General features: G+C 36.8%; 1 protein-coding gene across 2 annotated transcripts in view; it reads right to left on the bottom strand.

Moving 5' to 3' along the window:
* Positions 1 to 19,401, bottom strand: part of LOC144449796 (nuclear RNA export factor 1-like) — a 102,365-nt gene that overhangs the window by 62,994 nt on the left and 19,970 nt on the right. For both annotated transcript variants that reach the window (XM_078140374.1, XM_078140380.1), the window contains exons 4-6: positions 6,906 to 6,989; positions 2,849 to 2,953; positions 1,801 to 1,966 (exon numbers count right to left, since the gene is read on the bottom strand). In XM_078140374.1, the coding sequence (XP_077996500.1) occupies positions 1,801 to 1,966; positions 2,849 to 2,953; positions 6,906 to 6,989 (355 nt within the window). The remainder of the gene's footprint in view (positions 1 to 1,800; positions 1,967 to 2,848; positions 2,954 to 6,905; positions 6,990 to 19,401) is intronic.

Here is a 19,401-nt window from a genome sequence, read left to right as displayed (position 1 = left end):
GACTACCTGGCTGTCCAATCTTTCTAAACAATATATATATATATATATATATATATATATATATATATATATATATATATATATATATATATATATATATATATATATATATATATGTATATATATATATATATATATATATATATATATAGTTTTGCTATTACGCTCTGCCACTGCGGTATAGAGCACTGTCTTAGCAGATTGATACTCACCGAGTTATATATATATATATATATATATATATATATATATATATATATAAAACTTAAAATTACATAATCTTAATTGCCTTTTTTTTCTAAGGTGTAATGTGTAGTACACAATTTTCAAAAAATAGCTTACTGGGAACTGTTATTATGAATGGAATTTTTTATGTACTTAGGTAATGGTCTATACGTAATGGAATATCTCAGACCACAGTATCTCTATAGTGGTCTGAGATAATTTATATAAATATTTCATAGACAAAAATAATTGACCCCACTCCCTGTCAAATGACACCACTTATTGGAACCAAGGGGCCTGTGTCCCCACTTGTTGGAAACCTTGGCATAACACCGCCGTCTAACCCCCCCCCCCCCCCCCCCCTCACCCACCCACCCACCCAACCTCTTTGTTACGTCAGAGCAGCATGTGTCTTTCATCATGGCAGAAGCCGTTGAGGTTTGATGAGGGACAGGGCTCAAAATTAATACTGTCACGCGGTACATTTTGCTGCAATGTAATAATAGCTCAGAATATTTCCATCATTTTCAAAATTATGCTTAAAATTGGTAAAAGTCATACTGCATTCCTAATTTCTTGACCAGTTTTTAGCTTTAAATCAGTTGTATTATCAGGGAAATGACCGACTCCATAGCGTTTCATGACCCATGACATGTATGACCTTTGAAGACATTCCGATGTTTGCATTATTACTTTTAATTACTTTTAAACAGTAAATCCCAAAGGGGTTCTGAGTTCTAGCAATGTTTACATGTTATCTGGTGGATTATTTTGACAAGTTCACACTGAAGAAAAATGTTTCATAGAAGTAATGGTTTATATAAATGAAAATTCATCTAGCACACTGATGACAATCACATAAGTGTTTCAAAAAGTTACATACTAAAGTTCAAATTGGATAACTTGAAAACATTGTTAGCGATGGCAATGCCACTTTGATTAATAGGACGAATGTATTAGTACTCCTGATAAAATATCACAATGATTCATGGCTACAGATATACACCCATCAGGATGATAAGTATTTAATCATCTTCTTACAAAGTTGTTCTACAGACTTGTCAACCTTGCTAAAATGAAGGAAAGAGACTTGTAACAAGGAATTCAATAAAGAGAAGAGAAATGAAGTTGTATAGAGACTAACAGGACAGAAAGGACAGAGAATAGAACTGAAAAAATACATTTTTTTTTCTTGCCCCCCTTTTTTTTTTTATTTCGCCCGCCCGACCCGCCTGACTATTCCATTGGAGATGAGAAACAACAAAAAAAAAAACCTCACCCTGATAGAACTAGCTGCCTTAATTGGTTAAGGGTTATATGATATAATCACCTTGTATCAAGATGGTGTTAAAGCTGAATGAGGTTGACTGCGGCTGTTTGAAGAAAACTTGTTAATTAAAGGTGTCACTGTACTGTGAGTGTGGTACATCAACATCCATTGACATCATGTTGCAATAATACTAATAGTTTGACTTTGTGTGTGTTCACTGTTAGCTACCAGAAAGCTGATTTGCTGTCTTTGTATCTTGCTAAGGCCAAACAATGAAAAGACATAACTTATATTATTGTACTCACCACTATCTTTCACCAAATTGCTCAGATCAAGTGCTAGAATAGATGGATCAAATCTCTTACTCATCACTTGTTTCAACATATCAAGTTGTGATGCATCAAGTGCATTTTTAGACATTCTTTCTACATGAATGGTTGGTTCAGGGCATGGCCTCATAAGAACAATAACCTATTAGGAAGCAGACAAGTGAACAGGATTAACAGGATTACCCAGTACAAAGTACTAAACAAACAGAGCAGTACAGTGATGCAATGCTAGGCTAGTGAAGTCATGAGGGGCAAATGGTTAGAGTGGCAGGCTTGCATTGGAATCTGCAGTTTGCAGGTTCGAGCAGCAATGGTAGGCTAGCACAATGTACTAAACATGCGGACCAGTGCAGTGCTACAATGGTAGGCTAACAAAATGTATTGAACAAGTGGACCAGTACAATGTGTTGCAATGGTAGGCTAGCACAATGTACTAAGCATGTGTAGTAGTACAGTGCTGCAATGGTAGGCTAGCACAAGGTACTAAACATGTGGACCAGTGCAGTGCTGCAATGGTAGGCTAGCACAATGTACTAAGCATGTGGAGTAGTACAGTGCTGCAATGGTAGGCTAGCACAAGGTACTAAACATGCGGACCAGTGCAGTGCTACAATGGTAGGCTAACACAATGTACTGAACAAGTGGACCAGTACAATGTGTTGCAATGGTAGGCTAGCACAATGTACTAAGCATGTGTAGTAGTACAGTGCTGCAATGGTAGGCTAGCACAATGTACTAAGCATGTGTAGTAGTACAGTGCTGCAATGGTAGGCTAGCACAAGGTACTAAACATGTGGACCAGTACAGTGCTGCAATGGTAGGCTAGCACAATGTACTAAGCATGTGGAGTAGTACAGTGCTGCAATGGTAGGCTAGCACAAGGTACTAAACATGTGGACCAGTGCAGTGCTGCAATGGTAGGCTAGCACAATGTACTAAGCATGTGGACTAGTAAAACATGCTATCACTTACATACGAAAACACAGGGTTATCTGTTTGACACATTTTAAAATGTACTGCCTACCTTGTCTCCGTCCTTAGTTGTGATTCTCCTTGTCAATGCTTTGATAGCATCCCCTGCTTTCCTATCGTCTACATAAAAACAGACATTGCCTTTTGTAAAATGGACCTGAGAAGACAAAATATATTAACATTTTGAGATCAGTGTCAGACTGTGCAACTTAGAATAATATGAGGTTATTACCTGATATCACCTCTTTGTTCATCATATCACCATGAGTGCCAAAACGGCATCAGGTAATAACCAATTTATCATATGCCTATGCCCAGGAATTTAACAGAATACATGAAAAAGAAAATACCGACAATGGTGCTGTAGCACAACTGTAGTTGGCTGTTGCTATGGGAGTGGTCTTGTTGCTACATGTAGTCATATTTGCATACACTACTTTCGGACTCTTCATTCACTCGCCTACCCTTCCCAGTTTTCATCTTTGTAATATAAACCATCATTTGTCATGTCATGAACAATTCATTTGGATGTTACTATGGGTGTGATTTTGTTGCTAGGCATGTTGCTATGGGTGTGGTTTTGGTGCTAGGCATATTGACATACATTTCCTTGATTCTATATTCATTTACCTACCTGTCTCTGTTGTTATCTTTGTATATATGCATTATCACTGTTGTAAGGGTGTGGCCATGGTTGCTAATGCTAGGGCCAGTTGTGCCAAAATGTTTTGAACAAAAAGCTGCAGATAACATCTCCAGAAACATCCCTACCAAATTTCAGCCCCATTCACCATGTATTTTTCAAAAGTTTTTGACCAAAATTAAGTTTATTAGACCTAATTTGCATACTGCTGATGGGATGATAATTTTGTGACTACATCTTCTTGTACACATCCCTATACGCATCCCTATCAAATTTCAGTCTGCTCAGTAGGTTTGAATTACAGATTTTTAACCACGAAGACACATATTAGCCCAAATTTGCATATCACTGATGGGATTATCACATCATGAACTATTCTTAAAGGGAAGGTCCAATCAAATACATTTGCACTTTTAGATAGCTCAACTTTGTGTTTCCAACTGATATGTTAATTTTAGAAATAAAATGAAACATATTAAACTTATGTGACTTTGAAATGTCAAAATTTCTACACTGTGTGCTGCCATTTTGGAAACTTTTGTTGCAAGGGATGCTGGGAAAACTCCCTGCTTGTGACATCACGTCATCCTAAACGTCCACTGGCATCTAGATCTAAGTGTGTGTGTAGCAGCTGTTCATCATTGACAAACATGCCAAGGTATAAATATAATGGATGTAATCGTCATTTTCAGCGCCATGCCTGATGGGAAATCATTTTCACTATAACTGATCCTCAGTGACACCCAGTATTATGTAAATTTTGGCTGCAAACTGATTTATCTGAAGAAAAAGTGGTTCAAATACCATTTGAGTTTGTTCAGGACCACTTTAAACCATACATGTATATTTATATAAATTTTATAATTATAGGTTCATGTTTAGAACAAGTGATTTCCTAGGAAATTTGGTCATGTTGCGTAAAAATCACATTTCCTGATGTCTGTGTGCTACGTAAACATGATCTCACAATTTTTCATCATGATCTGGAACATTCATATTGGAGTTACTATAGTATACTTAGTACCTGTTCAGATCGGAATTTGTATCAGCTATTATTTCATATACATTGTATATATAAGGCATGTGATTGCACAACAAATTGGCTACATTTCAGCATGAATGTTATAATGTTCGCATTTCATTTAGTATGGTATTTCCGTCCGGGCAGGCCATTTCCCATGTAGCTGTGACAAGAGCGTGACATCAAGATGCCGGGTGAGCAAATTCAACTGACAAGGAATTTATTCAAGTTAGCAAACATAAGTTTACTATCTCTGCAAAACATATTTTCAACGGGAAATTGTATTTATCAGTTCTTATACTTAAGTCATGTGTACACAGTTTCTTTTCTTTTTCCATAATTCATTCAAATTAATTACTGCTGATTGAGATACGTTGGATATTGTGTCGTTTACAGGAGATAAATGGCATTGTGCTGTCATTTTTGAAATGCATCCATTGACTGTATCATTGTGTGATATCTTACCCACAACTCTCTCTGATTGGTATGCTTGGAAGTTCCTTATTTTATAACTTCTTCAATAACCCATATTTGCCAACATTTAAGCATAGTAATTATGTTTAATTAATATGTAACAAGTCATTGAGAATGACATAGTCCCCGCTATGATTGGGTTTAAGGAATTATCACTACTCTGATCACACAACAACACTTGTGAACCTAAAACAAACAGACTTAGATATGTTGTGTCTGCTTGTTGGACATGGAACATGCCTACAACAATAAAGGATGGGTCGGGTATGTGGGATCGTATCACAACGAAAATGGATATGCACACGTATGTCATAGAACACTGTCCTAATACCAACTTTGAATGAGATCTGTTCAAGCATGTCTGAGTTATGGCTTTGGACATAGAAAATTCACAAACAAAATGGATGCTAGGCAGCCATATTGGATCGTATCATGACAACAATGAATATGCACATGTACATGTATGTCATAGAACACTGTCCTAATACCAACTTTGATTGAGATCTGTTCAAGCATGTCTGAGTTATGGCTTTAGACAGGGAAATTTCGCAAACAAAATGGCTGCTAGGTGGCCATATTGGATCGTATCATGAAACAAATTGACGTGCATATGTATGCCATTGTATGTTGCCCCTGTACCAAGTTTTAAAAAAATTGGTCCAGGCATCTCCAAGAAACGGCTGCGGATGGACGGATGGACGGACGGTTAGACGGACGCACGGACAGACGGAACCCAATCCATAAGTCCCCGTCCCGGACTTCGTCTGACAGGGACTAACAAAAGTACCTTTGGGAATCAAAAATAAAGTTCTAAATTTTGCATAAAATGTGCTAACAAGTAAATGAAACATGTACTGTGAATAAAACACTTTACAATGTCAAAGTATCAATAACTTGGGTAGACAGTGTGTATGATGAGTTTTAGTATGTACATTTCTTTTGTCATACCTATTCAAATAAATCTATATCTTTGGCAAACACATTAACAGGTGCATATATTTTCCTTAGTTTTGTGGAAAATATTTTGCATGTCTTTCAAGAAAATCTGTTGACAAATTTCTAAAATTGCTACTCCTACAATAAATCATTGATACCAGAACCAATGAAAATATATATTCAGAAACTCACCAGTGTCAATTCTACGTTTTGAAAATGGCAAAAATATTCTTACAAAATCCTGTACACAGGTGAGATTTGTCTGACTTCAAGGAGCTGATGTCCAACAGTACAAATCAGAGAGAGTTGTGGGTAAAATCGTGTACAGTGTGTATGTGTCTAGTTAGCAGGCCTTTGTAGATTTTAGCATCATGATACCTTCAGAGCTATGTCAAATGAGATAAAACTGAAGAAATTGTCCTCACAACCATATACAAGTAAAATGTAATTTATATGAAGAACAAACCTGTGGTCGACATCTCTAGAATTTAGAAAATATTGACGTGGGGGAGGTCGGTACATACTATCATTCATTGTCGCAACAACCAAGGTCTATTGCCAGTATTGGGTTCAAAAACCCCAGTTAAAAATGAAACTTGCGGTTACTCTGATTGATGAATAATATGTAAAACTATGTGTTTTAACCATGCATGAGACACACACACAAACAGATAGACAAGACACTTTGCAATGGCTATGCACAACTGAACCTTATCAGTTCAGTTGTGCTAAAAACGGTGTTTGGATGTTGTTGGAACAGGTTCCTCGAAATGTAATTTTCTCAAGCCTTTATTTTGAAGATCTTTATATAGAAATATGTGTGTACGCATTGATTTTCACAGTGTACCATACATACTGACAGGATGTCTATGCATATTCAATATACACTGGAAAAAACATAATGGATACACTGGAGACCCCTGATTTTTTTTGCTTGATTTTTAACTGAGGATCAGTTGGAATTTTCTTTAATAAACAAAATAATGAGATTTCAGAGGCACATACTACATTGTATATTGACCAGACAGTACTTACATCCACGGGTTGAAAGGGAACATGACACAGGTTTTGCAATGACTGCATCAACCAGTCTTTTTCATACTTCTGACCTTCAGATATCTAGCAAAGAAAAAAAAACTGTTATAAGTTACACATTCCATCCTCTTGATATCTCTCTACAAGCAATGACATTACAGCTCATTTGATATCTCTCTACAAGTAATGACATTACATCTCATTTGATATCTCTCTACAAGCAATGACATTACATCTCATTTGATATCTCTCTACAAGCAATGACATTACATCTCATTTGATATCTCTCTACAAGTAATGACATTACAGCTCATTTGATATCTCTCTACAAGCAATGACATTACATCTCATTTGATATCTCTCTACAAGCAATGACATTACAGCTCATTTGATATCTCTCTACAAGTAATGACATTACATCTCATTTGATATCTCTCTACAAGCAATGACATTACATCTCATTTGATATCTCTATACAAGCCATGACATTACATCTCATTTGATATCTCTCTACAAGCAATGACATTACATCTCATTTGATATCTCTCTACAAGCAATGACATTACATCTCATTTGATATCTCTCTACAAGCAATGACATTACATCTCATTTGATATCTCTCTACAAGTAATGACATTTCATATCATTTGATATCTCTCTACAAGCAATGACATTACATCTCATTTGATATCTCTCTACAAGTAATGACATTACATCTCATTTGATATCTCTCTACAAGTAATGACATTACATCTCATTTGATATCTCTCTACAAGCAATGACATTACATCTCATTTGATATCTCTCTACAAGCAATGACATTACATATCATTTGATATCTCTCTACAAGCAATGACATTACAGCTCATTTGATATCTCTCTACAAGTAATGACATTTCATATCATTTGATATCTCTCTACAAGCAATGACATTACATATCATTTGATATCTCTCTACAAGCAATGACATTACATCTCATTTGATATCTCTCTACAAGCAATGACATTACAGCTCATTTGATATCTCTCTACAAGCAATGACATTACATATCATTTGATATCTCTCTACAAGCAATGACATTACATCTCATTTGATATCTCTCTACAAGTCATGACATTTCATATCATTTGATATCTCTCTACAAGCAATGACATTACATATCATTTGATATCTCTCTACAAGCAATGACATTACATCTCATTTGATATCTCTCTACAAGTCATGACATTTCATATCATTTGATATCTCTCTACAAGCAATGACATTACATATCATTTGATATCTCTCTACAAGCCATGACATTACATCTCATTTGATATCTCTCTACAAGCAATGACATTACATCTCATTTGATATCTCTCTACAAGCAATGACATTACATATCATTTGATATCTCTCTACAAGCAATGACATTACATCTCATTTGATATCTCTCTACAAGTAATGACATTACATATCATTTGATATCTCTCTACAAGCAATGACATTACATCTCATTTGATATCTTTACAGCATGTTCATTCTAAGCTGGTCACAGACCAGATTGCCTGGCTATTCAATCAACTGGGTCAGCTATTTTCAGTATGTTCATTCTAAGCTGGTCACAGTTAACTGGGTCAGCTACATTTTGTATTTTCAGCGAGTGCAGTGGTGAACAAATCCACTGGTCCTGGGTCCGGGACTAGCGATTTTTTTGGGCGGACCACACAAAGTTTACCTTGTCTGGTCCGTTGGACTAGTACCTTACTGTTAATAACTACATTGTATGTTAAAAAGTCATATGAATATACAGATTCATAGGTAAGATTTAATGTTTCACATTCACGGGACCTGGGACCACTAATTCTTTCAGCAGGACCACTGGATTTTTTAAGGCACCAGTCCAGGGACCATCAGTTCACAAAATGATTTGTTCACCCCTGGAGTTCATTCTAAGCTGGTCACAGACCAGATTGCCTGGCTATTCAGTCAACTGGGTCAGCTATTTTCAGCTGTTGAACACAGAAGTTCAATGTAAAATTAGGTTTTAAGCTTTGCTTATTTCAAATTTCAAAGAATAAACTGACAACGTTCTCATAGTTTTCAACTGATATAAAGAAATACATATGATAATCATCAATTGTACTCTAACTCCTGTCCACTTCTGAGGGTATCAGGTACAAAAGTATTTTGTTACGCTGCATACCCTCGGTAACTCCGATCACGTTATGGTTTACCTGATACCATCTTAGAGACAACAACTAAAACGTGAAAAACCCGTCAAAAGATGTATCCGCGTATGGTCAGAGGATGCTATTGAAAACCTTCATAACTGCTTCGAAATTACAGACTGGAGTGTGTTTCACGAAAACGCCACGGACATCGATGAATTAACAGAGTCGGTGATCAGTTACATCAAATTCTGTGTGGATATTTGCATCCCATAAAAATCTGTAACAAAATACTTTAATGACAAACCATGGTTTAATAAGAGCATCAGAAGTCAACTCAAGGCAAAAGAGGAAGCCTACCATTCAAATAATCCGAAGAGTTATAAGAGGGCGAAATATGAACTTCGAAAAGCTATCAAGAAAGCCAAGCGTAATTACCGCTGTAAACTTGAAGACAACCTTAGTGCGAATACCCCAAGAGAAATTTGGCAAGGTCTGAATAAGATCGTTAATTATAAAAGCAAATCTAAACGTATAGTTATGCAGAATCAAAATCTTTCCGATGAGCTAAATGTATTTTACAGTCGTTTTGACAAGCAGAACAATAGGTCCTATGTTAATGTTACTAGTACCGGCAATGACACTCAGGCTTTTACAATAACTGATACAGGTGTAAGTCATATATTTGCTAGGATGAATGTTAGTAAAGCAGCAGGTCCAGATGAAATAACTCCACGTCTGTTGCGAGCATGCTCTAGTCAACTCTCTACAGTCTTTGAAGGTATTTTTAATTTGTCACTTCGCCTTTGCAAAGTACCACATGTACTCAACAAGTCATTGAGAATGACATAGTCCCCGCTATAATTGGGTTTTAAGGAATTATCACTACTCTGATCACGCAACAACATTTGTGAACCTAAAACAAACAGACTTAGATATGTTGTGTGTGCTTGTTGGACATGGAATATGCCTCCAACAATAAAGGATTGGTTGGGTATGGGGGATCATATCACTATGAAAATGGAGTCTGAGTTATGGCTTTGGACATGGAAAATTCACAAACAAAATGGCTGCCAGGCAGCCATATTGGATCGTATCACGACGAAAATGGATATGCACATGTATGTCATAGAACACTGTCCTAATACCAACTTTAAATGAGATCTGTTCAAGCATGTCTGAGTTATGGCTTTGGACATGAAAATTTGCAAACAAAATGGCTGCCAGGCAGCCATATTGGATTGTATCACGACGAAAATGGATATGCACATGTATGTCATAGAACGCTGTCCTAATACCAATTTTGAATGAGATCTGTTTATGCATGTCTGAGTTATGGCTTTGGACATGGAAAATTCACAAACAAAATGGCTGCCAGGCAGCCATATTGGATCGTATCACGACGAAAATGGATATACACATGTATGTCATAGAACACTGTCCTAATACCAACTTTGAATGAGATCTGTTCAAGCATATCTGAGTTATGGCTTTGGACATGAAAATTCGCAAACAAAATGGCTACCAGGCAGCCATATTGGATCGTATCACAATGAAAATGGATATGCACATGTATGTCATAGAACACTGTCCTAATTCCAACTTTGAATGAGATCTGTTCAAGCATGTCTGAGTTATGGCTTTGGACATGAAAATTCACAAACAAAATGGCTGCTAGGCGGCCATATTGGATCGTATCATGACAACAATGAATATGCACATGTATGTCATAGAACACTGTCCTAATACCAACTTTGAATGAGATCTGTTAAAGCATGTCTGAGTTATGGCTTTAGACAGGGAAAATTCGCAAACAAAATGGTTGCTAGGCGGCCATATTGGATCATATCATAAAACAAATTGACGTGCATATGTATGCCATAGTATGTTGCCCCTGTACCAAGTTTGAAAAAAATCGGTCCAGGCATCTCCAAGAAACAGCTGCGGACGGACGGACGGACGGACGGACGGACGCACGCACGCACGGACAGTCGGAACCCAATCCATAAGTCCCCGTTCCGGACTTTGTCCGCGGGGACTTAAAAATCTATAATAGTACCAGTTCCGAAAAAACCTGCTGTAACTTGCTTTAACGACTACAGGCCAGTGGCTTTAACTTGAAGGTGTTAGAACGCTTGGTCCTACAATATCTCAAATCCATTCTTCCCCGATCACTTGACCCTTACCAGTTTGCCTACCGAGTTAATCGTTCTGTAGATGATGCTGTTTCCCTAACAATACACCATGTCCTTAACCATCTAGAAAATGCCAACACATATGCAAGAATTTTATTCATTGACTACAGTTCGGCCTTCAACACTATCATACCTACCAACCTCCACCAGAAACTGATATCACTCGGTATTAACAGCTCTTTATGTCACTGGGTTTTAGATTTTCTCTCAAACAGACCCCAAATTGTTAAGATCGGTTCATTTTCGTCCAAGTCAATTACTCTTAGCACAGGTGCCCCACAAGGATGTGTTCTCTCCCTGATGTTGTATTCCCTTGTTACACATGATTGTACTCCAAGTGTCGATAGCTCCATGATCGTCAAATTTGCAGATGACACTACCGTCACTGGCTTTATAAAGAATAACAATGAGAGTGCATACCGAGAACAAGTAAGTCAGCTGGTTGGATGGTGTGGTGAAAATAACTTAGAATTGAATGTTGACAAGACCAAGGAAATTATTGTAGACTTTAGAAAACACAGTACGAAACACATTCCACTATCGGTTCACGGTAAACAGGTCGAGATTGTTGAAATGTTTAAGTTTCTTGGTACACTTATTTCAGATGATCTTAAGGGGCAACATCAAAAGTTCAATATAATATATCTAACTTAATTGCTTAAGTTAGGTCCCAGACCCCCCCACCCCCCCCCATCTAACTTAACTGACCTAAAATTGAAAATCGTTTCAGACTCATACTGTATACTTCCACTTTCAAACAACGTACCAATATAATACTGAATTATAAATAAAATAGAAAACCATTTTAACTCAGAAAAATACTTTTATTGAAAACCAACAGAACACAACAACACTGAATTTACACGTCAAGTCACATTGATTACTAATACTGGTATGTCTGGTTTCACTTTGTTTTTTGAAATGGGAGACATTTCGTGACTGGGTGTAGGCTCATCAGCAACACTTTGATCGGATGATTTTTGTTTAACTGAAAAATACAGGGCCGGTCGGGAAAGTGTAGGAATCGCCTTTGTTAACTAGTTCGACTAAATTGATTGTACAGATAGATTTTATTCATAAAACTTGACAAGATGTTTTGCAAACAGCAGGATACCACTTCCCATTAAATTTAAAGGCCATTCCAAAGATTAGATCGGATGAAGTAACCATTTTCACTGGAGGAAAGAACTCTATGTAGTAACATTGCAATTCAAACTGTAAAACATTTAACTGTCTCTGCAAAACATAGTTTCAACTAGAAATTGTATTTACCAGCTCTCATGCTTTTTAGCCTTAAAGTTGTTTCTGTCGAGTCGTATATATTCGCACGTTTCCGTTGATTTTGACTGTGACATCGCATCGCACCACGACGGTGATGAACACGTTGACGCGGCGGCCACGGCTTTCACATGCATGTTCCAACTATCAATCATTTACAAACATCTATAAATCTGTTTGAAATTGCGAAACTATTGCTGAATAATTATTTCAGGCGATCGAACTTTTGATTTTCACGAAGGATTGAATCAACATCAGTCGAACGATCAACTTGTTGCGAGTGCCTAGAAATAAACATTCGCAATACCACGCTATCTACGACAATTTAGTCCAAGTTGAGAGGTCACATCAAACATGACATCTCATCGGTAATTTCCGGATTTACATTCGAATATAATAATACGAATATTCGTATTAGTTTCACGTTATAACTTATGGCCTAACTTAGAACCTTCGTGTAGGTGGATTATGGCAACGTCACGCGTCCTATCCACATAGTCTATTGAAATCAATTATCGTGAAGGTCCTTTAAAATTTACCACTACGATTGAACGATCGGCTCTGATCACGTACCCACTGTGACTTCGTTAACTTTCAAACATATTTTTTAACGTATTTCAAAATAGATTGTTTCGACTCGACCTCCTGGGACATGAACTCGGCTAATGACCGTCGGTCATTTTTGTATTTGGCATGCCACAACTTCGTTGCGCTTTCCTGTACACCGGCCCGGGATTTGCCCTGTTGTTTTTTGATATTTAACTCCCAAATCTTGTTCGTTAGTTTCTGAATGTCGTTCGAATGGGCATTTATAAATTGTGTGAGGGGAACATATATGGACCAGAAAGTTGTACGAACCCTTCGTGTCTCGACGACGCCAACTGATGAAATGTGCGTACGCACACTCTGGATACCCACCTCGTTCCCAAATACCTATTTTGCAGCAAATTTGAAAGCTGAACCGCGTACCGCTGATAAATCGGACCGACTGTACGCAGTGTTTTAGGTAAAAGCAGCCTTGAAATCGTACTAAATTTGCCAAGTATGGCGTTAAATCGTTTTTGACGGTTGAGAAATTATTTTGGCCAAAACCCCCCCACCCCCAAACTAAAGCAATTAAGTTTTTTTGTAAACATCGATCTTTTGACGTCGCCCCTAAGTGGGGAATGCATGTAGATAACGTCGTAAAGAAAGCCCGTCATGGTCTTTTCTTTCTCCGTCGCCTAAAGAGTTTCGGTGTCAGCAAAACGATCACGGTCAAATTTTACCGTGCAGTAGTCGAAAGTATTCTCACATTCTCGTTCACTGTCTGGTATTGCAATATTACTAATAGAGACCATGATAAGCTAAACAGTGTTGTTAAAACCGCGTCTTCAATTATTGGGGCAGACCTTCCTTCCCTTGAATCACTCTTTATCGATCGCACAATGAGGAAATCGAAATCAATAATCAAAGATGCATTTCACCCTGCACACAATATGTTTGAATTACTGCCTTTTGGGTCACGGTATAGAGAAATTAAATCACATACAAATCGTTTCAGTAAAAGTTTCTACCCCACGGACATACATACACTAAACAGAGCATGATATACAGTTTTTAGCAGGTCCTTAGATCACAACATTTTTTTAGTCACTGCCTTTTTATTTGTGTCTGTCATTGTATTATATCCTAGTTTTTGTATCTTTTGTGTTTTGACTACGAAACCACACCAACTTCCATTGTAAACTTTTAAGTTTATATGTGGCAATAAAGTTATTATTATTATTATTATTATTATTATTATTATTATTATTATTATTATTATTATAACATAGTTTACATACAGGTGCATACCTCCCCTTGATTATGTACAAGTATGAATCAAATATTACCAAATAATGAGACATAAGGCATGTGTATGAAGTCTATAGAGTTCGGACTGAGCCACTAAAATCTTTACTAATACTCTCACACGATCATTCGATTACAGACCAACTTTCAAATATATCATTATGCTATAAGGATGTTTTACATGAGCTAAATAGTATTGATGTTAACAAAGCAGTAGGACCTGACCTTCTATCTGGTATCATTCTCAAGGCATGTTCTCATGAACTTGCCACTCCATTATGCATACTTTTCAACAGGTCTTTAAATTTGGGTGTCTTTCCCACAGCATTTAAAGTCGCAAATGTCACACCAGTTTTTAAATCCGGTGACAAGTCAAAGGTAGTTGACTACCATCCAATATCTCTCCTACCATTAGTATCTAAAGTTTTTGAGAGATTAGTGTATGCCCACCTTTTCCCCCATGTACGGGAACATATTTCAGAATCCCAACATGGTTTTATGAAAGGTAGATCCACTCAAACCAATTTAGTAAATTATATTGACTTTATTACAGATGCTATTGATAACAAATTACAGGTAGATAGCATTTATACAGACTTCAGTAAAGCTTTTGACACTGTATCACATACTTTACTGTCACACAAACTGAGCGCATATGGTTTCTCTGGCAATGTTATGTCCTGGCTTTCATCTTACCTCCAAAATAGAACACAACGTGTAGTTATAAATGGTCACATGTCATCACCTTGTGACGGCACTTCAGGTGTGCCTCAAGGTTCCCAGATTGGGCCACTTTTGTTTATTCTGTTCGTCAATGATATACCAGACATTGTTAACAGTCATGGGTCATCACTGTACTCAATGTATGCTGACGATGCCAAAATATATTGCATAGTTAGAACACAAGATGATTGTATTTCTCTTCAAACAGACATTAACAATGTCTACAAATGGTGTAATACATGGAAATTGAAGCTTAATGTGGGGAAGTGTAATGTAATTACATTTAGTAACAAAAAGAAACTGATTACATACAATTACAGTATTGCTGATGGTCCCCTTGTTCGTGTTCATAGTATCAAACTTGGTATTCTACTTTCTTCACAGATGTCTTTTAGCACCCATATTGATAGTATTGTCAGGAAAGCTTTTAGAATGATGGGTTTTATCAAACGTACATGTGCCAATTTTTCCAACATTTCTACATTAAGATCTTTACATGTGACCCATGTTAGAAGCCATCTTGAGTACTGCAGTGTAATTTGGTCACCATGGCAAGTAACTCAAATTGATAAAACCGAACGTGTACAGCAGAAATTTATTAAATTTTAAATCAAATGTGCAATATACTTCAACAGATTACGATTTGCTATGTGCTAGGTTTAAGCTTCCCCCACTGGTGAGGAGGCGAAAGTTTTTAGATGCTATTTTTGTTTACAAACTGGTCAATTCATGCTATAATTGTCTATCCATTTTGTACAAGGTTTGTTTTAATGTACAGAGCAGACAGCTACGTAATAACCATATCTTTCGCATCAGTGCCTCCAGAGTAAATCTGAGAAAATATTCCCCAATGTTAAGATGTTTAACCACTTGTAATGACGTTTTTAAAGCAAATCCAAACATAGATTTATTTAGTCCTGTTTCCGCCTTTCGGCGTGTGCTTCAGGCTGCGTGTTTTTAATAATTTTTCCTGTTTTGTTGTTTTTATTTCTGTGTTTGCCTTTTATGTCATGTCACATCTTTCTGTTATTGCTACCCCTTGTTTTTATCTTTTTAGTGCTTGTTTTTCCTTATTTGTTTCTAAAGGTGCCTGTAAATGGGCTTTATGCCCGTTGGTTTACCTGAATAAATAAATAAATAAATAAATAAATTCTCACCACCATCGGCACTTTTCTATTTACCTTTTCTCACCTGTCGTATTTTTACTCCCATTGTCTTCCTTAAGGAAGTCCTCCTTTCAAACTTTTGATGAATCCACGCTTCAACAAACTCAAGATTATTCAACAGTGTGGGATCAACTCAGGTCACGGCAAGACGTTGTTTACATGAATATTAAAGAGCTTGCTGAATCACGTGAAAGCATATTGATATGCAAATTTGTCCATGCATTCTACTGATGTACACTTCCATATATAGAAAGTTGCACTGAGGTCAAGGGGTCACATAACTAGCTATTCAATGCAGAAGTAAGGAGATCAGTGCGTTAGCATTTTTGATCGTGGTTACTTTTGAGTTTGAAACCTGCATTTGAAATCAGAATGGTGGCCTATGTACATTGCACTTAAAGGCCAAGGTCCACTATATAAAGAGGATTATGGGTAATGTATGTATATGCGGGAAATTCAAACTGCTGTAAGGAGCACTGACTTTGCCCTCATGTCTTCATCCCATTTTGCACTGAAAAAGTTTCACATGGCTCTCATATTTCATATATACTGTTTGTAAATATATAGTGATGCAACATGAGTAGAAATAACTGACGTTAACTAAGTTTGGTAGCCAATATAGCAGGTTTACCGTCAAACTGACGCAAAATTTGTTTCAAATTTGTCTAGTAAAAATAGCGCAAATATTGTGTTGCCGCACAACTTCATGTTCAGGGCAATGATAGATATATAATTTTTTGAAGATTTAAAGTTGTAACCAAAACAAAATTTTCATACCTAATTTCCATCATCATAATCCAGCCATCCTATGTTGGAAGTGTACAAGACAAGTATAGCAACATCCTAATCAAACTTTAAAGGGATGTGTCTACAAGGTTTTGTACTTCTTTATTTTTTTAAATCAATTTGGAACCAAGTCATACCAATGTAACAGGTTTATTTTTCTTGGTTGTCTTATTGTAATATTGTAAAAGCCAGCTACATTCAGTTTATATGGGTAGGTGATGAAACAGCTGTCTTACAATATATTACATAATCCAGTCATAAACCAAACTGGCCATGCTACAGGCTTTACCACCAGAGGAAATAGTAAAGTAAACCAGAGGAGGCTGGAAGGGGTCTCACGTGACACCCATGTGACCGTTTCGCGATAGAGCACACGCTGATCTGACGCTGATGACCTCGGTGAGTACCCGATGCTTTTATCCGTTTTATTACCATTTGCGTCATTAGTCTTTCGTTCAAACTATCACTATTTTTTGAAATGACCATTACGAGTGTAATGCAACATGGCAATCGTGTTTTCAGTTTTTATAGTGTGTCTAAAACGAACTCAAACTTTGGTACTCGACAAGTCAATGTTAGCCATATCTACATTTCCGGGTTTTTCACCTCGGTCGTTTTAACACAAAATTATGTTTTTGTGTATGCTTTTTTCACTTTACTATTAATTATCGTTGTGAATTTCGTTGCTCTGCAGGGATCTTCCCAATACCCCGTCGTATAATGTGTATAAATTGTCATTACTTTTTGTTGATTTTCGATGTTTTCAAGATGGCGACCCATTGTGAGTACGTATGTGCATATGTTATAACAGTAACACGCGAAGTGGCTTTGCTGTTGACGGCTGTCCTACACTTTCTGGCCGGGTGTGCTTATTGACACTCTCGTGTCGTGCAATGATCGTTACCCATAACACTAATTTTCAGCATTTTCTCTTGTATCCTTAGAATTTTGCCCTTTTCACTCTTATCAAGTCATTTTTCTGTTTATTTTCAGATTCGTCGCTATCGCTAGTCGATTTGCTGTGCCAAATCTGGACTTTCTTCTGTTCTTCATGTTACATTTTGTTTCGTATTAAACCATCTCTGTGTTGACTTCTATAAATTTGTCTTGCGTGAGAAAAAGACCTGAATGTAATTTAACGTAAACCCCTTTCCTACCCCCTGATGATTGCTAAAGAAATAATTTAGCTTACATCTTACAAACTAATTGTTAAAAAATTAATGTACAACAACGTCATGTATTACAAATTTGTATGATAGACAATATTGAGACCTCGAACCAAGGCCAGAAAACACTCGTATTAATACGAATCCATGTAGTGAATATTTTCCTTTTCAAATGGCTTTCATGCCAATCACTCAAAATATCAAAGGATATATGTCGGTATCTACAAATCTCGCCATTCCAGCTCAAAATTACATATATTACATCTACCTTGCTAGTTATATAATATTTCGCAATGCTTACATGATCAAAAATACCTCATCATACGTTACCACAATTTACGTAGCCTGAACACATTTTGCAACACATGTTTGTCGCGTTGTCAGACAAGTGAGCAAAACCATGTCGGATTAAAATATGCCGCGAAACCGAGAGACTCGCACAATTTATGGCAATAGAAAACTTTATGATATAAAGGCGAAGTCTTGTTGTTATCATTTGTATTTATTTATTTATTTATTTATTTATTTATTTATTATGTTTTGAGCAAATGTTTGTATTTTTGAAGGTAGACAGCCCTGACTGGTCTCTGCGCCGCTCGGTATACATAAACAGATTAGGGACGATAGTCTCGAGTCTGGCAGCGAGACTACTCAGGACACTGCACTCAAAAATACGACCTGCTTACGCGAGTTGCCTTTATTCTGGTGTCACTATTACACACGATTGCAGGGTAATATCGAATTTGGCAAGTTACATTTAACTTGAAAATATCTCAACATGTGCGAAAACAGACCCTTTCGTGTAGATTAATTACTGTAGTACAAATGTACTAGTAGTTGAGCAAGTTGTGAGAAGCTCGACTAGTCACATCACATCGCTTGTCAATGGAGGTCACCTTCGACTATGGGTCGGATCACCCGCTTTCTATCGAAAATCTTGAACAGACCTTGTCTATTTCTAACAATAACCATTTAAAAGTACACAAGAATACATCTATTTTGCAAAATTTGTAAATTTTGGGCGAAAAACCGGGCCGAAATTTCCGACCTCAGCTAGCGGGGTCAAGTATTCTTCACGAAATCGCCGAAAAATCACAGTAATCCTATCAATAATTCCGAAATCGATTCTTCTAGCACGGAGGGAGAAATATCAGTCGAGATTTTTGCTTTTAAAGTATCCAAAATCATGAATTGTTGT

This window comes from Glandiceps talaboti, chromosome 2 (genome assembly GCF_964340395.1).
Source record: "Glandiceps talaboti chromosome 2, keGlaTala1.1, whole genome shotgun sequence".
In the NCBI taxonomy this organism is placed as follows: Eukaryota; Metazoa; Hemichordata; class Enteropneusta; family Spengelidae; genus Glandiceps; species Glandiceps talaboti.
This window is presented reverse-complemented; position numbering and strand designations above follow the sequence as displayed.